The 22822-nt window shown below is 40.8% G+C and overlaps 1 protein-coding gene across 3 annotated transcripts in view; it reads left to right on the top strand.

Annotated features, from left to right (window-relative positions):
- Positions 1-22822, top strand: part of cep112 (centrosomal protein 112) — a 121647-nt gene that overhangs the window by 63198 nt on the left and 35627 nt on the right. For all 3 annotated transcript variants that reach the window (XM_041995865.1, XM_041995874.1, XM_041995855.1), the window contains exons 21-22: positions 2712-2942; positions 20197-20259. In XM_041995865.1, the coding sequence (XP_041851799.1) occupies positions 2712-2942; positions 20197-20259 (294 nt within the window). The remainder of the gene's footprint in view (positions 1-2711; positions 2943-20196; positions 20260-22822) is intronic.

The following is a 22822-nucleotide window of genomic DNA, read 5'->3' as shown; positions in this document are numbered from 1 at the left end:
TTTTTCTGCCCAGTACCGATTCCAATACCTGTGTTTTTTTATTAAGAGGTCTTTTAAATTTATAATTTAAATAAATTATTGTTTATTATAGACTGGTTATTTTACTGATAGACTGATAGATTATTTATTATATATTAAATATGAAATAACCCAGTCAATTGTACACACAAAAACACATACGTGTTGGAGTCAATTTTATGCTTTTCCAATTAAAACTAATCATTTCTGACTTCAGTGCTGATTGAAAACATTAGACTGAACGCTTAGACATTAACCCGCTGGTACCAGATGTCCTGTGGACTGCACATAACAAATAAGTATTTTATTCAGTTTCCCTTCTACATACCTACACATCATATACACAATTGGAAAGCTAAGATTCTTGAGATTTGAATGATGTATACTATTACAGGGTACAATCATAGCTGTAAATTCAGTAAACACTTATTTCTGACAAGTCGTCAGTGCAATTTACCTTTGAAGCCATACTGTTGTCCAGTAGTATATACTGCAACAAAAATGCTCCTGTTACATCAGCACAGGTCCAGTAAAGTATTTGGTCCACAGCAAGTCTTTTATCCATTTAAAAACAAAAGTTTTAGGCCAAAACTGCAGGATTATAAAGGGTTAAAGCTCCATTACTGAACCCCTTAACCAAGGCTAATTCGGCATCCGTCTTTCATCCCGTCTCTTTCCTAAGCTCACTCCAGCTAGTTAAAGAAAGTCTGATGTTGATTTTTATCTCTTGCTCTGTCACATTCTCTCTTTCTTTCCCTTTACTTCCTCCTATAATTTTCTGATAATCTTGCGTTTTTCTTTGCATGCCCAAAATAGCCAGTGTGTTTCCATTTGCTAGCACGTGATGCAGTGCCACAAAGTGAATGTGGGATGTGGATTATGAATGTCAGTGTGCCATCAAAGCCAGTCAAGCCAGAGTTAGTGTTGCTTTAAAGGACTTGTAATAATACGAGCACAGGTCTAATTGGTCATATTAATTATGCTTCTGTTTCATTTTGAAAAAACCTGCAGGCATAATATCAGGGTATAAGGACTATTATTTCATAAAAACTATAAATTAATCTGTTATATTTTCATTTAAACCAGTTTCAGCTGCTGTGGGATATCCTTTGTGAAAGTTGTTATTCTGTATTACATGACCCCATAATGTAGAGTGAAGCAAAGTACCTTTTTCTGTTGCTTTTAACTTTTCTCTCACACATTGTTGTAAAATATTTTGTCCAAACGAGATCTAGTAGATATTGCCCATCTTTTCTTGACCTTTTTACATTTTATCTTAATCAAATCCATGTACTGTTTGTCAGTAATTTACCACTCTCCCTTCCATTGTCATCTTAGATAAATAAATTTAACCTCACATTTCATTTGAGAGTCTTGTAATATTACCAAAGGCAGCTTCTTTACTAATCTGTTCATCATGTGCCCTGTTGACGTGGTTTTGCTCAGCTTTAACAAAGAAAACATGCTCTTTTGGGCTCAAAAGTTTCTGATGTATCATTGCTAATGCTTTTGTTATGGAAAAACATATTTTAACTTATTAAAAGGATTTTTGGAATAGTAATCAACTTTAGTTGAATAGAGAATTATACATTAAAGACACTCAAGGGCTCACATCTGATCTCTGCTTGCCCTTGATGGCTCAAGCAGAGCAGTGAAACTTAATGTTGGGAGACAATGGAGTGGAACTTAAAGGATTTTTTGTGTTTGGTTATTTAACCACACTCTCTCTGAATGTGTTGCAGATGACGTATGTGATCGTTTGTCTGTGTACACACATGTGCGCACAAGGGCATCTGTCTATGTGTGCCAGTTTAGGAGAGAGTATAACCAATAGCCACAGCATCTGCTTGTTTTTGTGACACCCCTTTGAAGTCTCTTATGATTCTCCCCAGTGCTCGCTTTAAAAGACTTCAGACACTTGCTGTCTTATTACCTTAACACAGTGTTGTCCTGGGATACCCAGGTTTTTGGAAGAGGGGAGGGGTTCTGCAGCCAGAGCACACAACACAAACCGAAGTAAGAAAATAACCAAGGTGGGAAATGGGGATGTGCAATAGCTGGGGAATAAGTGCAATACAGGTAGGGAAGTATGAAACACTAGACTGTATTTTAGAGCCACCTAAACCTCAACATAATTCTTTGTCATTTCCTTCTCAAACAACCTCCATCACCTCAGCTGCGCCATGCAGTTTTGACTGCACCGCAGACTTATCTTTTCCTCTTGACATCTCCCAAACTCAGGAGATGTAGCATCCCTGCACGTGTCAGATCAGTCTATTTCTGGTGTTTTAGGGGCCATGGGGTTTTATTTATTAGCATTCCTACTATGTAATGTTGACTCTCACTGGCAGCACTATTAAAGGGCTCTGCTCAGCAAAGTCAAGGCTGAGCAGTTCAAAAAGAGAGAGGTGAAGCTAGAGATCAGGCCATCACAGAGGCTCCCCACCCACATCCATGCAGAACACAACGTGCTCCATCCGCACACAGATAAACAGAAGAGGCACTACTTCATACTTAAATATTGCATCATTTATTATATCAGTTATCTCCCTTCACTGGCTCACATACAGTACATAATAAATATATCCAGATTTTCTTAGAGGTCTTCCTTAGAAAACACACTTGACAATATCTGTCCTTTGAAATAAAATCTTTACCCTGAATCGGCTGTATTTCTCTATATCGCTGTCCAGACAATTTCAGATTTGGAGGCCCAGGTGTCAAGTCTACGTGAAGAACTCCAGCAGGTCCATGTCCAACATAAGCAACACCTGGCTGAGATGGCATTGTTCCAGGAAGAGGAAAGGCACAGAGCGATCCAGGACAAGGAGGCATCCCTAGACCGGCTTCGCTCTGACATGGAACGAATACGCAGCGACCTTGAGAGAAACCACCAGCAGGAGAAGGATGCCACTCATGAGAAAGTGAGTTAACAGGGGGAAGATGATGTTTGGTCAACTCTTGGCATCTCATATTAACTGCTCATATCTTTTAACCTATTGTTTTATGTTCTTTTATGTTCTTTGTTTTATGTGATGTGACTGCTTAACTTAACTGTCCTTTCGAGGGACAAATTAATAAAGTGAAGTAAGATGCTTTTAGCAAGTTAAAAGCACTTAGTGTTGCCTGTGCAAATGGAAGAGTGAAGGGAATGATACTGTACAATTCCTGTGAACCAGGAAATCCACAGTTTTAACCGAGAATTGTTTAACTAGCATACAGTGCATACCCTACAAAATGCTGAGTTGAGATGTTCCTTTACAACTTCAACATGAATCTTCATCACAGAATATTCATTCATTTTGAACTGCTTTATCTGTTGCCATTTCATGACAATTTCACATTAAATTATTTATCACTTTAGTACTTTGCAGAAGTATTTAGCATCTTTGCCATTTTCTAATGTAAATCTACCAGCCTCTTTAAAGATGCATAAGATACCTATTTGTGAAACAAAAAGGAAATAATAAAAAAATACTAAATTAAAACTTGGGTGGGCCCTAGAAAAACAATGCATTGTGAAACCCTTTTGAAACTATTACAGCTGCAAGTTTCTTGGGGTACTTCATTATAAGTTTACACCACTCAGATTTTTGTACATTACTGAAGAAGGTAGAACATCTCTGATTCCTTCAAGCTTGATTGGTTCTGTTGGTCTCCAGCAGTCTGTAGATAAAACAGCAGAGCCTCATATGGTTTGAGGTCTGGGCTTTGGTTTGAAGACATTAGGATTCCTGATCTCACCAAATCTTGTTTTTGGTGGTGAACCTCTGAATCCGCTGATTTCTTTGAAAAAATACAACAGGTTTTCCTAAAGAATTAGGTTGTATTTATTATCAGCGTTTTTCTTGTCATTATATTAGGGGGGTGCTACCGCCCCCTAACGTTAACCCCCACCCTCAAGTTAATTTTATTTTTTATATATATGGCACCAGATTATAACAGAAGAAATTACTTTCCTATTGAATGGGTGACTAAACACCTCATGGTTGTGTTTAGTCATGGTCATCTCCCGCCATCCCAAAGCCAACACCTAGGGGAATTGTGACTAGGTTCATTTTGTCTATTCCAGTTGTGTTTGTAAGAATTCTTTTGATCAGAATTCTTCCGTCTTTTTCGGAAAATGTCATCCGACATTTGTTGTGACGTGTTTTTATCAGCTGATACATCACGACACACTTCGAATGATGTTTTTTTGAAGAAGACTGAAGTTCCAGTCTAAACATGTCATGGAAATATTACAACTCCCTAAAAGTTTTCCCTCAGTTTTGAACAATTTCCCAGCCTCTGCAAAGAACAAACATCCCAGCAGGATACCGTTGCCACCACAGTCCTGCACTGTGAGGATGGTGTTTCCAAGATAATGCTTTCAGGTGGTCAAATGATGCTTTCCCAGTGGTGGCTTCGCATCTCGCAAAGTATTTTTCTTCATAGTAAAAAGTTTTTATTTAATTTGAGCAGAGAACCCCTTTTCCTTTTGGCAACTCGATCAGATGCTTTACTTGTTTTTCTATTTTTACTTTCTTTTTTTCTGGCCATTTTCTGATTATCTGCTTCATGAGTTTGGTTGATCTGCAGTTTTTATGTTGCCACATTTATTCCATCTTCTAATAATGGATATAAAGGAGCTCTGTTGGATTTTTTTTCTTTATCACAAACCCATCATCAATCTCTCCAGAATCGTGTTCTTGATGTGTTTTGAAGGCCACTTTGTGGCCTTTCATGGATTCAGGTTTAGAAGCTCACATTTACAAGTGCTGTTGTATTGATGAACCATCTAGGGCTGGGCGATATGAACTAAATCTCATATCTCGATATTTTTTACCTGAATCACAATATACGAAATGATATATTTATTTATTTTTGTCAAGTAACCAAAGAGACAGTTCTGATTTACAGCCTTCAGTGCTAAATATACTTTTATTAAGGATCAGCAGCACATGTGCATTAAAACAGCTGACTGAAATTAAAGTACCTTTATATTAAATTGAATGCTCCTAAAACAAAATAAATTAAAAATACTTTTCAATGACCATAACAAAAACACAGCTGTGCAAAATGCAAAAGAAAAGATGCTTTTAACTCAAAACAAGCTTCTCGATATAAACGATATTTCCTCCTTCTATATTGCGTCTGATAAAGTCTCGATATATTTGAAAATGTCGATATACTGCCCAGCCCTAGAACAACACAGACACACTTGTCACTGGTTCTTTGCTTGGCAAGATTTCATACACAGGGTATCTTGAAAAACTTGCTACAAGGGGGCATAATTATATATTTCATAAAACTTCATACTAGAGTTTAAAACCATATATCATTTTTTATTCACCCCACACAACTGGTCTGTTTTTTTGTTTTGTTTTGTTTTGTTTTTTCTATTCTACTAAAGGAGTCGCCCCTCCTGGCCAATAAACAGAATACAAGTTTGAATCACTTGAACAGGGGCTTCATTTTTCAGACCCAGAATGCAACTATCTTTTATAAACTGTATATGGTTTCTACATAGTAAAAGATTGTTTTCATTATGGTAAACTTTATTGTGCAGACACATATATACACACACTGCGAGTTAAACGTGGGATATAAAGCAGTGGAATGATACAAATCAGTACAACTTGATGTGTGCACATCACTGCAGCTGGAACATAACCATGTGTATGTCTGCACATCCATTTATTAGTTTGGCACGAAAAACCACTTATCTTCATAGCTTGTGATAAAAATCTGAATTTGTTTTATTTGTAGGTTTTAATTGAAACTATGTTTAAATTGTGATTGACCCTTGTTTGTGGGTTGTGTTGATGCTTTTCTTGGCCAGGACTCTATTGTAAAAGAAGTCTGCGATCCTATTGGGATTTTCTTGGTTAAATATTTGGCTAAATAAAAAGATAAAGATAAAAATAATAGTACTGTCTCTAAATAATACCCCATATTTAGTACTATATTTTTCATCTTTAAGTTAGCACACTGAAGAACGTTCTGTTTTAAAATATGTACATTTGCTGTGTAATTTAACTTAAGGGTCTTTAAGTTTTTCAATGGAGACATTCAGATTTGTCTTTTGCCATCTTGGCAAAAACTGAAATATTCAATTACATTTTAAGAGGTTGATACCTTTCTATATTTCTTTCTTTAATTTCTGCTTTCTTTTGGTGTCCAATTCACTCCCCTCGCCATCTCAGAAACTGGGCCCACCATTGTGAAATCGCCCATAATCTCATGCTGGTCTAAGAGGAAGCTGACTTAAGGTGGTGTTGATCAGAACTTAATCCCTCAGCAGGGCCCATCAAAGAGAGCATTTTTCATTAGACTCCATCCCACGCCAGCTGTACAGCATTAGCCCCGGAATGCAGGGACCTCCAAAGAACCCAGGCGGCCATTTTGGCTCCATGTGGCACACAGAACCAGCATTACTTACGTGAGAGGAGTCCTAGGAAAAAGGGTGTGTTTATTACAGTGTAATCTTGTATCACCATTTCCTCATCTGGGTGTGTGACAGCTGTTTTGTTGCAGACTGCTGTTTTATCTTTAAGGCACATTTTAGTTATTTTCTCTTTTCCATCATCTCTGTTTGCAAGAAAAACTAACCCACAGTTATTGAGTAATCAGCAGTGGATTCAAAGCAGTCAGGGTGAATGCTACACTCTGACTGCTCATAAAACTGTCTTCTGTTTTTTTTAGATATGTAAAAAAAAACCAATGATTTCTCCGTTCTTCATTATCTATGTAACTGAAAGTAAATTTTTCTAAAAACGGCTCGCAAAAGGTTGAATGTCTTAATTTTTTTCTTCCTTTTTCTTACACTTTAATCTTTCTCCAAGTTTGACTTTGAAGGAAGGAGGTGAAATTTTCACTTCATCGTTGTGCCCTCTTTTTTTCTCCACACATGGGATTGAAGTCAGCCAGACCTCAGATCCATATTGACTCGTCCCCCTTTTTTTGAAAGCTGAAAATTTCTCATTCTTTTGATGCAGACAGAAATGCTGTCCTCTGCAGTCCACTGTGCTCTTGGAAGCAGAAGCAGGTCAGCTTTTCCCTTTTTTCACCACATCTCCCAGATTCTGGTAAAAAAAAAAAAAAAAAAAAAAAGGCCAGAGAAATCCATTAAATCCATGAATGGATTCTCATCAAAGACACATACGTTTAAGGGAGAGACAGAGAAGGAGGGAAAGGGATGGTTGGATGTTTTGGTGGATGTTTTGGTGGTATATTCAAAGCTTTTGGAATGAAATAATGAGAAACAGAAAATCAGAGGAAACAAGATTGGATTGTGAGATAGTCCCATTCATTTGATCTGCTCCAAAAAAACAGTAGGGAAGAAAAAGTGAATGAGGCAGGCTGAGGAATAGGTGTGTGGGGGTGTTAGTCTGGATGCTTTTGAAGTTTATCTTTGTTAGTGTGTCTCTATGTGCATGTGTGTGTTCATGGGTAAGAATGAGCGAACAGAACCTCAAACCTCTCAATCTCCATTCTGCAATAAGGGGACTGAGGCTGCTTCTGTGCCTGATAAAGACACCTCATCTCTGGGCTGCAGCGAGCAAGATTCCTGCCTCTCACCGCCATCACCTCCTTATCTAACTTTCTTTTACTGCTCCACACCCCCACCCTCCACCTGTCTCTATGTCTTTCCCCATATCCTTGCCTAGTCTTTTAAGTTGTGGCAAAGCTCAGAACATCAAAACGTTCAAGGTTTCTGGCTAGAACCAGAAACGTGGGCTAGGCAGTTTTTGGAAGCCCATAGAAGATGTTAAGGACAATTATCATTGAAAAAAAAAAAAACTCTCTCTCTCTCTCTCTCTCTCTCTCTCTCTCTCTCTCTATATATATATATATATATATATATATATACATATGTTATTTATATATAATATATATATATATATATACATATATTATTTATATATAATATATATACATATATATATATATTATTTATATATAATATATATACATATATATTATATGTATATTTATACATATACATATATATACATATACATAAGGTCGCTGATTCGAATCTCGGCTCGGGGGAGGATTGAACCTTGAGGGTGGTGGCCTTTCTGTGTGGAGTTTGCATGTTCTCCCCGTGTATGCGTGGGTTCTCTCCGGGTACTCCGGCTTCCTCCCACCGTCCAAAGACATGCATGTTAGGTTAATTGGTGACTCTAAATTCTCCCGTAGGAGTGAGTGGGAGTTGTTTCTCCCTATGTGTTGGCCCTGCGATGGACTGGTGACCTGTCCAGGGTGTACCCTGCCTCTCACCTGTTAATGCTGGGATAGGCTCCAGCTTACCCGTGACCCGTAATGGACCAAGCGGTACAGAGAATGAATATATATCATATAAACTGGGAATATCATATCATGATTAAGTCATTTGTAAGCTGTGATTAATCTGATTAAAAACTTTAATATTTTGACAGCTCTATTATACATATATATGTGTGTGTGTGTGTGTGTGTGTGTGTGTGTGTGTGTGTGTGTGTGTGTGTGTGTGTGTGTGTGTGTGTGTGTGTGTGTGTGTGTGTGTGTTCTCATCAAGCTCAGGCCACTCAACAAACTTCTACATCCGGTCAAAGAGGAACCATGGAGGAACACTCCATTACTAATCTAATATCTGTAGCAGACAAAAACTTAACATACTAAAACTGTAATTGCGACTTACTACACTTTGTAAGGATGAGTCGTACTGAGTTTAATTCAGCTGCAGACGATGCATCCAGAGGCAGAGAAGATGGGACACCTGTGGTTGCTGCAGCTGTTGCTGTCTTGCTAGGTCACATTGTTGGAATCATCCAAGCTGCTGGAAGAGATGGATTCTTGCATTGTGACACCTGACACATGTTCCTTTCTTCATGATGTTATTGGATCACTTTCTTATAGCCACTGTCCAAAGGTACCAGTCTTCTACAACCTCATTAAAGTTAGTCAATGACTTCACGCCAAATATCAGAAAACCTTAAAGAGCGCACAATGTTATTTAATTTATCACGCGATTTGGTAGTTTTATACACACAAAGATTAAATATATAAACACACACAACTTGCAAATATCTAGTTAAGTTTTCTCAATGATGAATAAGCACATATCGGAACTGATTCTGCTTTTGATGATTTAGTACCACTATAAAAATAATTGTTAAATAATTATAACTTAAATTATATTTAATAGTATATAAATTAAAATGAAAAGGCTGGATGGGTGGGCCTGACTTGTGAATGGGTGGGCCTTGCCCACTGCGGACTGCCCATAGCACCGGGTCTGCCTGAGACCCGAAAGACAACCAAAACAAAACTAACAGCACTGGATACTTGCCTGAAAAGGTCAAGTACACTAGAGAATCGGAATTAACAGGATTCTCCTACTGATTCATCCTACATGTACTCTCAGTGGTTGTGTCTAAAAGGTGAGAACAGACCCAGAGACTTGAAAGGGTAATCAACCACGTGGGGGAAAGTGGGGAGTAAAAAGTATATATGCACACTTCCTACTGATGCCACATTCAACATAAGCCATATCTTCAATAACTGCCTTACTGAACTCTTAAAGAAAAATCTTTGTGTTGGATCTTTTCATCTCACACAACAGTGTCATACCTGCTCCATGCTTGTCAATACCAGAGATTTGATATAATGGAAGACAAAAGATCAAGAGGCTTCAGGTTTGATAGGAAATGAATGAACGTCTGGAACCTTGAATTCATATTTACTCTGTCTGGAGAGCACAGCTCTTTGAACTGCTAGAGGAGATTAGATGTACAAATTTTGTCTGATTTGTGTGGACCTGTGTGTGTATAACTTTATGTGCTCATATAAACAGAGAATGCATAATTCTGCTTTGTATACTTATAAAGTCTGTATATTACACACATATTACAGATCCAGTTCTAATAGATTTTGATTGTTGGTATAAATGTCACCATTCATTACATAGAAACTGCATATTTGCAAAATTCAGACAGTGACATGACTAATGCTGAGTCTCACATTTTCTGATGATTCCTCAGGCAAGTTGTAAAAAATGTGTGTGCAAGTACTGGTAAAGCTTTCGTGTGTGTGTGTGTGTGTGTATGTGTGTGTGTGTGTGCGCATGCCTACTTTTACTTTAGATCAAAGGGTATTTCATCAAAAAATAACCAAGTGTGAAAACATCTCCTGGAGGCAATATGTCAGCCAATGAGAAAGCAACTTTCTAGCTTCCAGTAGCCAATCCCTGCACCCTGTGTCACAGCACCAGTGTCCCTCTGGCTATGCCTGATGTGGCTTCATACAAGACAGAGCTCACTCTTCCTCTGACACAAGCACATACTGGTTGAATAATAAAAAGTCCTGTGTGAAGTCCTCAGCCTTGCAATTAGTCTTTCTTCCACAGACATCTGTTTGCTTCAAGGATGATGATGATGTGTGTGTGTTTGTGTATGTGTGTGTGTGTGTGTATGCAGAAATATCACTGCAAACAACTTCCTGTAAACAGAGATTAACAACAAAATGAGTAAATGTCTATTTGGGAAAAATCAAATCTGTGTTCTGTTGATAATATTCTGCATCTGAAGCATTCCTTTACATATTAATTCAATAGCATTTCAGGCCTACGTCCCTTAAAAAGAAAGTAATGTTTTTAGCTGTAATGCAGCTGAAGAAGAGGAACGCTGTAGACTTTTGGTCCATCGACTCTGGTATAAACATCATTTATGCTGTTTGGCCACAGAAAACATTCTGTTTCTGACTTTTGTTTGCTGTCCATTGCACAAAGCTAACTAGGCCATCTTTTTATGTGGCCTGAGATGCTTCTGCTTTTATGATTTTCCATGTGAGGAGACATGCATCCCTGATCTTTTTTTGTAAATGTGGTGTGGGAGATTGGTTCCTAATCTCCTTTCAATGTGTTGCATTCTTTTCCATGTTTAGAATTGCCTGCTTGTCCATCATCAGGCCACCAGAGATGGATTTCCTGCATAATATGCAGATTGCTGATTTTCTAAACCAAAGTTACAACTATAATATGAATATGCACATAATTGCCAGTTTTATTGATGAAAGATGAGATGATATCTAATTAAATTTCAATCTTAAATTGCAAAAATTGGCACAAGATGAACTCGCAGTTCTATAATTACAATAAAAGATCCAAACACAACTTCTACTGTAACCTGTGAGCTAATAATATACAGTTGAACCTAAGAATAAATTTTCACATGTTAGATTTATGTTGGACTAATTGTCCAACATATATCGCCACACGTATCTCATTTACTCACAATAAAAGCAGTAATGGCTCTTCCATGTGTGTACATAAACGAAGGTTGGTGTACAAACTGTGGACTGGTAAAAAGCCACTGCTCTGAGGTGATAGAACTTATGACGGTGAAATGTCGGCCGCACTATCTGCCTCGAGAGTTCACCGTGGTGTTCGTCACCATTGTTTACATCTCACCGGGTGCTAATGCTAACGAAGCGCTACAGGAGCTCCATGACACCATCAGCTCGCTGCAGACTGCGCACCCGGAGGCACTTTACGTGGTTGCGGGAGACTTTAACCACGTGAAACTGACGGACACTCTGCCCAGGTTTTACCAGCACGTCACCATTCCCACACGAGGGGACAACACTCTGGACTGTGTGTACACAAACATACGTGGTGCATACAGAGCTCTTCCTCGGCCCCATCTTGGCCTCTCTGACCACATCTCCATCCTGCTGGCGCCAGCTTACCGCCCCCTGCTGAGACGGATCAGGCCAACAAAGAAGACTGTCACTGTGTGGCCCAGTGATGCAGCCTCTGTGCTCCAGGACTGCTTCCAGTGCACAGACTGGCAGGTCTTCAGAGAGGCAGCTATGTGTGAGGGAGAGGTGGACCTGGAGGACTACACCTCCTCTGTCCTCGGCTTCATCTCCAAGTGTACTGATGATGTCACCACCACCAGGACAGTTACCTGCTATCCAAACCAGAAACCCTGGTTGAATGCTGAGGTGAGAGCTCTGCTGAAAACCAGGGATGCTGCGTTCAGGGCAGGTGAGGCATCAGCACTGAGAACGGCGAGAAAAGATCTGACGGTGGGTGTCAAGAGGGCCAAAGCCACATACGCTCAGAAGATTCAGGGTCACCTCACCTCCAACGACCCCCGGAGCATGTGGATGGGCATAAAGTGCATCACAGACTACGACACCAAGGATGCACAATGTCCAAAGGACCCCTCCCTGCCAGACGAACTAAACAGGTTTTACGCTCGCTTTGAGGACCCTGACTCCCCCCCTCCCTGCAATAGACTAACACCACCACCTGGTGACACGCCCCTCTGTGTGTCCACTGCTGATGTGAGAAAGACCCTTAAAGGAATTAACCCCCGCAAAGCTGCTGGCCCAGACAACATCCCAGGGCGTGTACTGAAAGACTGCGCACACCAGCTGGCTGAGGTGCTGACAGACATCTTCAACACCTCACTATCACTGGCATCCGTTCCCACCTGTCTAAAGACTGCAACCATTGTCCCCGTCCCAAAGTGTCCCACAGTGACAGGCCTGAATGACTACCGACCCATAGCCCTGACCCCGGTAGTCATGAAGTGCTTTGAGAGGCTGGTTATGGCCCACATCAAAGACTCCATCAACATCACAGTGGACCCACATCAGTATGCATACAGAAAGAACTGCTCCACTGATGACGCCATCTCATCAGTGGTCCACACAACCCTCACCCACTTGGAGAGCAGAAACTCATACGCCCGCCTGCTCTTCCTGGACTTCTCCTCTGCCTTCAACACCATCATCCCACAGACACTGGTCCAGAAGCTCTCCACCCTTGGTCTGAGTAACACACTGGGGAACTGGGTCCTGGACTTTCTGACCAACAGACCTCAGACTGTCAGGATCCATAACTCCACCTCCTCCTCCATCACCCTCAGCACCGGCTCTCCTCAGGGCTGTGTGCTGAGCCCCCTCCTGTTCACTCTGCTGACATATGACTGCTCGGCGAGACATCCCAGCTGTCATATAGTGAAGTTTGCAGATGATACAGCGGTTGTGGGATGCATCAACAACAACGATGAGTCGGAATACAGAGAGGAGGTGGAACACCTGGTGCAGTGGTGCAGAGAAAACAACCTCTGCATCAATGTGAAGAAGACCAAGGAGATGGTGGTGGACTTCAGGAAGGATAAGCGCCCTACTCCTCCCCTGCACATCGGAGGAGTAGCTGTGGAGGTGGTCTCCAGCTACAGGTACCTGGGTGTGCACATAACCAAGGACCTCACCTGGAACACCAACACTTCCCAGCTGGTCAGGAAAGCACACCAGCGCCTCTACTTCCTTAGGAAGCTGCGGCGAGCCGGACTAGGGAGCGCTGTCCTGAGGAGCTTCTACCGCTGCGCGGTGGAGAGCGTCCTCTGCACCTGCATCACTGTGTGGCACGGCAACTGCACCGCCGCTGAGAGGAGGGCTCTGCAGAGGGTGGTAAAGGCTGCACAGAGGATTATGGGGAGCAGCCTTCCCACCACCTCAGACCTCTACACAGCACGATGCAGGGGGAGGGCCCTCCGCATCATGAAGGACTCCACCCATCCAGCACATGGACTTTTCCAACCCCTCCCCTCAGGCAGGCGGCTGAGATGCATAAGGAGCAAGACCACCAGGTTCAGGAACAGCTTCTTCCCCGAAGCTGTCAGACTGCTGAACTCTTGCCATGCCTTGTAGACTCCTCCCCACCCTACCCCACCCTTCCCCACCCTACTTCCCCACCTCTGAACACCAGCCCAAACCCTGCTGCCCTGCCCCCATCCCCATCCTAAACTGAATCCACCCCCCCACTCCGACAAACAGACCTGCACTGCAAACACTTTACCCCCCCCAGGGGAGTTCCTGTCCACATGTTTACATGTTTACCTGCTGTCCATATAAGTGCAATATCACTAATATTAATATCAGAAATGTTATACTTTGGACTACCACTACCTCATGCACATACATACTTGCACATATTTATCTAGGCTGCACATGCAAACTGGGCTCTTTAGTGTTTACTGTTATTTTTATTTTTATTTTATTTAAAATTGTGCTGTTTATATTCTATTGTATTTAGCTTATATTCTATTTATATTTAGCCTATATTTCTATTTTTTTTTTTTTTTTTTTTTTCTCTTCATGTCTTATTTTATTTCACTTATTGCCCTCCTTCTTATGGCTCAAACCGGGACCTCAGTTCTAATTTCGTACCATAAACATGTAAATGTGAGCTGGTATGACAATAAAGTTCCTTGAATCCTTGAATCCTTGAATCCTTGAAGCATACGTACAAGGAGGTCAACTGAAAGGAAGTTTTACCGTTTTGTTTTTGTTTTGTTTTTTTTTTTCCTTTGCTTTTCTCAAAACCTTAAACACAAATCCAAAGATTCAAACTACATTCATAAAACCTCAGACTTTTCCATCAAGATCAAACCATCACCTTAAAGTCAGTTTGTTTAAAACCAAACTGTGTTTTCAGATCATACACACTGGAATAAAAAAAACACATTAAGCATTTGTTAGACATTAGAAAAAATATTTGGGAGACAGCATCCAGGCCAAGTAGTTTAGAACTTCAAGTAGTACAGAAAAAGAGTCTTCTGCAATAGTGTATTTACAGTATATTCACTCTAGATTTGCATAATGTACATGACAATATAGTTGACAGTACTGTAAAAGTAGCAACTGTAAATAGTACCTTACAGTAACGCAGGCCTATGAGCATAGAATTGTACTGGAAGCATCAATTGTGGAGGTTACAGCACCCATTGCTCTATCACACATCTTTGAGTCTTGCAGAGTTGCACTCAGAGAGAACTCTGTTCACTTGTGTATTCCCAGTCTGCTGTGGTGGAGGATGTGGTCAATAGTTCACATAGACATTTGTCTTCAGTCTCTCTCAGCTGGATTTCACAGTGTCGGTCAGCATAATTTTGAGCAACTATTTTAACAATGACTGGTTCTTGTTGGGAGAGAAGGGCAGTCCTTCACCCTTATTTGGTTAGCTTTTAATTCTACAAAGAGGAAAATGCACTTATAAACAAATACAGCCTGTAGAAACAGTAGCTACTATATGTTAATATAAAAAGTATATGTCTTGTAATGAGCAATACAGGCCTTACAAAACTGGATGTTTCACAAAAAGAAACAAGAAAACTGTTTTCTCCTCTCTGAATGTCCTGATGATGGCGGCCACAGAGAATCTGTTCAGATTGGCTTGGTCTCTTTGTCCTGCTTCTCTCATTCCATGAACAAGGACATAATGTACAGAAATTTTACCCGGATTTCATCCGTAGTGATTGTTCATGGTCTTCCTCTGCCTCATCCTCTTCCTCCTCATCCACCACCTTTAACATGAGCTCTGCCTCTCTGTAATCTGATGTCTGTGCGTGTTCCACCTGTGCGCTCTGAACTGACAGTTGGTCTGATCACATCATCAGACACGTGTGTGTTCAGTTGTGAGTTGTGTGTAAAAGATGATGGCTGTGTTGGATTTGTGTTCACATTTTGCTGCCAGTGTTTACAATTTTGCAACACAAGTGTTTCACAGTGAGAAAGTGTTTAGTGACCGGGAATGCAAAGGAGTTTTGCAATATGTGTTTAATGTTTGACTAAAACAGTATTGGCTATAAATGAGTTTAGGCCACTGAGAGTTTGGCAACTTGGAAATACTTTAAGTCAGATTAAAGTGTAGAAAGTTTATAAAATAAGTTACTGTGGTTTTTCTAGTCGCTAGTTCAGGCTAGCTTTGATCCTGAACCATTGAGACACTCACTTCTTCATCCAGAAGGTGGTGGGACGGGATTGTTGTCATTGTTGTCATCATAGCTATGTCTTTATTCTTGCTTCTTATTAGTTTGGCCCGCTGCCATTTGGAGATACACAAAATCATATTATTCTGTTGGTCATGGATTAGGTGAGGAGGAGGAGAAAAACACTAGCTGGGGGATGATCAAAGAGAGCCCACATTCACCTCACACTGACAGACTAACTGTTAGACAAAGAGATGGAGGGGAAAACAAAGTGAGGAATCAGATTTTAGAGGAGAAGTCAAATTTTAGGGTGTGTTGCAGACCTTTTAGATTATTGTTTGGATATGTCTGAATTGAGATATATGTGCTGCTTGAGCTTCTGATCACCGTGCTTTTGTATAAACCTTGCTGTGTATTTGTGTACATGTACGCATGCTCAGACCTATGTGAGCCTATCCGTCTTCTCGGCGCACCACAGGGCCCGGCGGCAGAGAGCGAGAGAGAGAGAGTGTGTGAGTCACCCAGCAGATGAAAGAGTCCAAGTAAAGGCTCTGCCGTCCCCCCAAAAAAACATCACACAGCTCCCTTGCTCACTTTTTGAAGTCATCCGAGAGGAGGGAGGGAAGCGACACACTTTCTCAATCGCATTAAGACATGGCATCAGGCAGCTCCCATCTTGTTGCACGCTATAGATTACACTTTGGTTTGAAGTGCAGTTTTAAGTGGGACACGATGATATTGGGGTGTTTTTTGGGTTAAGTTGCGAATTCATCTCAAAGTCATCCTGCATCTGATCAAAACTGGGATGTTGATGGGATAAATGGATAGGCAGTGAGGTCTGCTTAGAAAGAAAAACTACAAAAAAAGCAGAATTTTAACATTTTATAGTTCAACTCCTGTTGGAATTAAAGGCTACATATCTTTTAGCCAAATTGTTGCCATCATATATAACATGCAGAAAGCATGACTGAGACACTTTTTTGTGGTTTTAATGTCTACCCACCTGCTTAAGTTAAGGCAATCTCTGATTCAGCAGCTCATCCAGTAAGCCTTCAAAGCCTGAAGCAAACTTTTGGTCCTGACCTTATGATGTGGGTTAGATGTTAAGCCTTTTCACACTGATGGTAATGGATGTAATTGGTTTTCTGATATCAAGAACTGGCTGTGAGTAATCACTGAACATTTGGTATTTTGCGTGTGGCTGCACATTTGATGTATGTTTGTCTGTGTACGACTGCTTATGTGTGCGCCTGTGATGCATCATTTCTGTACTGTGTGTGATGCAGTGCTGACAGTGAGCAGCGGGGATGAAGAGAATCACTACTGACAGGCATTGATGGCAAACTGTGAAATGGAAATAAAGCCCCTTGTCATTACAGCGCCAACTCTCTCTCTTGAGCGCACACACACACACAGATTCGCAGGCAAGACAGCAATGATTACAGACAAACGAGCAAATAACATCTCCCAGCTCTCCCTCACTAGCAGATTGAACTCAAATTGTTACGAGAGACATGCATGGTGAACAGAGATTCATTTTTTAGCACTTACACTGCTGCCACTAAACCAAAGGCTTTGTGGAGCTGTGGAAAAGGCCTCTCTTTCAAATCTGTTTTTTTATTATTATTATTATTATTATTTTATTATTGTTTGGTTTCATGAAGCGAGCACCATAAATCAGCTCCCCAGTGTGCAGAATAAAACTAGTAGCAGACATTAACAGAGCAGATGTCCCCTTATCCTAATCACCTGTCAAATGGCAGTCACATGATGTCCTTTCTATGTGTTGAATGATTTCAGCCATCTGTCAGCAAGTCTTTACTACAGTTTTCAATCTTTTGCCAGAGTTCAACTTTTTATGACGCTACAGTAAACCATAATTGCTCTTCAGCAATGCTAGATGATTGATGAAGCATATCGGAGAAAAATACCATATGGAAGCAGTATCTTTTCCCAAGGATACATATTTTTGTTTCTACCAGTCAAAACAGAACCTGCACAATATATTCTTCCTCTTCTATCAACAGTCCACACAGGCACTGCACAACAAACCTCTTTTTCAAACAGCTATAGATCAAAGACTCACATCCGGTTTGTCTGTTATCTGTGTTATAAGCAAGCATGGTGTGTGTGTGCTTGTGTTTAAGTGTGTGTGAAAGAAAGTTGTCACTCTGCTTTCTGCCACTGATGTCAGTCTTTTTTTAGAGTGCCCTTTTAGTGTGTGCGTATATGTGTGTTTGGCTTGGTTCCCACTGCAGATTATTAATTAAGTTGTGGTAAGTGGTGCATGCCTCGCCTTCAGATCTACATTCACTCTCTTTAACGCACACAAACAAAGTATCTGCATGCACGCACAAATGCACACACTTCAAAGCAGCTGCACTCCACACCGCCAGGATTAAGAGGCGATTGAAGAGCCTGATACAGCCTCAAAGTGCCTTCAGCACAAAAATGCCTTTGGCAGGGCACAGGTAGTCTCTTTGAAAGTTCTTACACACTCACACAGACTTACACATATGGCTAATTTAGCTCTGTTTTTCCTGTTGTATTTGCCACTGTCCAGTGTGCCCTCCCCTTACTATCCATATCTTCATCCAGCCATTTTTAATGTGTGTTTAGATGGTTAATGTATGATGTTGTATCATGCTTTCTGATGAATCCCCCTGAGTGACTGTAGGTAAAAGGAATAGACTAGTAGCAAGCTCTTTATGTTTTTATGAAACATCTGAGCCTCTTTGCATGTCAGCATGGCAATATGTCTTCATGAATATATTTACATGTGAACCCCAAGTCATATACAGTACAGCGCATACCTCATTAACTCAAAGCCAACTGCCGTGGTGGTGATGTTTAACTTTGATGTAAACATTTTCACTTCTTAGCCACATATATCTCTCATCTTCTGCTACCATTTAAACAGCAAAGTCAGAAACATCGAAAGAAGGAATGAAGAAACTTTCCCCGCTGGCAGATTTTCTGTTAAACTAACCGTTCACAGTGTCATTCAGCAAAGCGGTAGTGGTCCTGTCATTTGTAAAGTAGACCTCCATTTGCACCCGTCTCCCAAAGACTGTTCTTCCTCTCCCCTTTTCTACACTCTTCTTTGTCCTCTCCGCTCTCATCAGCTGCTATAGGGCCCCTAGGGACGAGCGGGCCGCCACTCAAAGAGTCCTGGCACAGGATGACAGGCCAGTTTCCTTGGTGACGGCTGTGTGTATCCTTGGTGACAGGTGTGTCCGTTCAGAGCGGACAGGAAGAGGGGGTTGTTTTTCAGGAAGTGTTTGGGTTGGGTGCTTTACTCAAAAGCAGCTCAGGTGTTGATTGCTGTGAGGGGTGCGTTCAGTTGAGAAGTGTTTGCGTGTGAGTTGTCTACCTGTCAGTGGCTGTCAGGATATGAGAGTCAGGTGTGTGTGTGTGTGTTTAGTGTGTTATTAAATAATTTTTTAAAGAAAAAAATGGGAAAAAGCATATTTAGGACACAGTGGTGCAAAATTATGTTGTACAGTAATAATAACATGCTAAATTCAAGAGAGGTGTTAAAAGAATGTTGACTTTTGTATTATATGCAATAATATAATATGGGAATCTGAATAATATTAATACACTGATACACCCTCCTTTCAGATCATAGTGTAAAATTTAAGTTTGTCCACAACCTCTGAAAAGACTTAAATCAGACATGTGCCCTCTGTTAATCTTAATTAGTCTGTTAATTAGTCTTTCTACAGTATACCTCACTGAGCATGCATTCAGCCACCAACATCCCCATTCAGTTCCAGCACTTCACACCTAATTATCCCTCTCCACTGTCCAGCCTCTTTTGAAACTCTGTCCTTTTAACATGGCTAGCTGAAAGGAGACAGCTCTTGTATTAGTCTCTGCTTCCAGCTGGCAATCTTCCCAAAGAAAAACAACAGAAAACAAAGGGATGAGCAGTGCTCAATAAACTTCCAACAAGAATTTCCATTCACTTCAGTCTTTCTCCACCCTGTTGAGTCTTGCAGCTTTACTTGATCATCTCTCTCTTTTTTTCACTTCATAGCTAATTGGCAGCAACATTTTAATTCACCCCCTAATACCCCTCTTCTTGTTAAGTGATGAATTGTTGGCAGGAGATCAAAGAAGGCTGGTGCCCACTGTGCACCATGCTCGTCACTACCTGCTGGCACACATGAGCGTTGGGACTGGCCACATGCCAAGAGGCCATAGGCCTGCACCACAGAGACACACTGCCAAAAAGGCAGAGGTCAACGCGAGTGTGTGTTTGTGTGTGTGTGTGTGTGTGAATCAGTAAGTTGGGAGGGTGATGTGTCTCTGTGCACTTCCTAACGGAAGATTGAATTTCAGTGTTCTGTCTCTTTGTGTGTCTTTATCCTTCCGTCTGCATATCTCTTTCTTACATCCCCCCTCCTCTCCCTTCTTGTTCCAGGCCAACAGCAGGTTGAAGCAGATTGAGAAGGAGTACAGTCTGAAGCTCGCCAAGTCAGCCCAGGTAATCATTTTTTCTTTTCTGCCCTTTGCCCCTCTTTCATTCAGCATTTCTCTTTTTTCCACCCAACTGTGTGGCCAAGCAGACAAAATGCAGTGTTGGGGGAGGTAAGGAAACACACATGGCAGCACACCCAGTCCTGGACACACACCAAGCCTCCATGGCCTTTACTTTAAAGCAGAGGGAACATGCACAAAGTTGTGTGGCAGCTTCAGTTAAATAAATCCACACATCTGACACTGGAGCTTACCTTTCTGATTTAATCTTCATAGCTGTGTCTACAGGTGACTGCTTGGGCATCTTTACTTTCCAGACGGACCAAAATTTTTTATATATATATATATATATATCTCCATCCATCCATCTATTTTCTTCCGCTTATCCGGAGTCGGGTCGCGGGGGCAGCTGCCTAAGCAGGGAAACCCAGACGTCCCTCTCCCCGGCCACATTCACCAGCTCATCCGAAGGGATCCCAAGGCGTTCCCAGGCCAGCCGAGAGATGTAGTCCGTCCAGCGTGTCCTGGGTCTGCCCCGGGGCCTCTTACCGGTGGGACATGCCCGGAACACCTCACCAGGGAGGCGTCCAGGAGGCATCCTAACCAGATGCCCGAGCCACCTCATCTGGCTCCTCTCGATGTGGAGGAGAAGCGGCTCTACTCTGAGCCCCTCCCGGATCACCGAGCTTCTCACCCTATCTCTAAGGGAGAACCCGGCCACCCTGCAGAGGAAACTCATTTCTGCCGCTTGTATTCGAGATCTCGTTCTTTCGGTCATTACCCACAGCTCATGACCATATATATCTATATCATATATATCTATATAGATATATATATACACTACTGTTCGAAAGTTTGGGGTCACTTTGCCATGGGATTCAATAGGGAAGTGACCCCAAACTTTTGAACGGTAGTGTACATATATATATATATATATATATATATATATATATCACACCAAGACAAAACACCAAATGTGAAGCCTAGCCTGATTTTAAATGAACAGAGCTGAGGTGCACTTGCTGATTTAAGGAGCAGTAACACACTTGAATGGATGTAATTTGTCCAATCTACCGTGTACCTTTAGATCTCGGTGAAAATGGAGAAGACCCAAGACTGAAATTAATGTTTTATGAAATGAAATGAAAAACTACTTGATTAATCCCTGAGTGGAAATTCCCAGTAGAAATTTCGCTCTTTGAAAAAAATCTCTAGGCCATTAAATTCTGGTTATTGTTGGTCCAAATGTTCTCATAGGGTGTTAATAAGGACCTGCCAGAACACAGTAAGTTGATATATGCCATTTTATGTGTACAGTTTATTCATCTGCCCCCTTGTGGCCAGAAATTACTTTATATGGCTTCAAAATCCAAATGAAGTTTGATTTACGTTGAATGGGCCACCTTGTGGTGAATGCTTTGGACTATGTCCAGTTTTATTCTTTCATCTGTTCTAATATCATAATCCTCAACATTGAAGCATCACCTCGACACTGTGATGCTATGTTCATCTAATTGCTTATTATTCTCTTGTTACAGTTACTTATCCAGTCAGCTGTTCAGATTGTATTAAAGTTACTTCACTTTTTCAAATAGACACTGAGTATTTACTGTAGTTGCATCTGAAAGGATCTGAAAACATTGATCACGTAAAAAAAAAAAAATATTCTATCCTCCTTTGTTATATGCGTTATATGAAAGAAATTAGTATATACAGTAAGATGCTTTAGTACACATTTCATTTGTTGAGTGTTTCTAAGCAAATAGCATTTAAATGGAAATTTTCTGACTTTGCAAGTTTCAAAAGTACTAAGGTTTACTCAGTTTGAGCCACATCAAGTTCAAGTTTATCTCTGCTTTCCTTCCAGGCCCTAAACATCTATGTCATCTTTGTCAAATAAAGTAACATATTTAGAAGTAATTATATTAAAGAAAACACAAGCAGTCTAAGTGTCTGTGAGTAATGATCATTGGTTTAATATCTTTGAAGTGTACTGTAGTGTTTTAAGCAGTGGCTTACAGCTTAAAATAGAAACATATATAAATATAAAATCATTGTCTTATCTTTCGTTGTCATACATCTGTCTATTATTTAGTATTCTGCTCATCTATTGTCTCACAGAGCTATAATACTGCATTATTGTCATGATATCCTCTGGTCACACTTTCAGTAAGGGGCCATGTGTTTAAAATTACTTCATGTCATCTCGGCCCATTCAAAGCTGAGGTAATTTTTCTCTCCAAACAGAAATTTACCCTCCTTTGACACTCTGCCATTCAGAAGAATGCCTTAAGAGGTTCAAGCAGCTTTCCCTCAGCAGCTTAAAGATTTAAAACACCCTAAGTGGTGTTTACACTACAGCAGAGAAGGCTTTTCTTCTTGATTATATAGCAGGCTAAAATATTACAATCATTTGGCCATAATTGCACCTTGTTACCCAAAGAGGAGATTTAAAGAGGGGGTTTTGTTGTTTTTCTTTCTTTATTCCCATCTCTAAATCCTCCCCCCCACCCATTTTGGGTTGGCTGGTAAAGGCTCAGAGTTGAAAGCGCGGTTGACAAGCAGATGTT

This window comes from Melanotaenia boesemani, chromosome 2 (assembly GCF_017639745.1).
Source record: "Melanotaenia boesemani isolate fMelBoe1 chromosome 2, fMelBoe1.pri, whole genome shotgun sequence".
In the NCBI taxonomy this organism is placed as follows: Eukaryota; Metazoa; Chordata; class Actinopteri; order Atheriniformes; family Melanotaeniidae; genus Melanotaenia; species Melanotaenia boesemani.
This window is presented reverse-complemented; position numbering and strand designations above follow the sequence as displayed.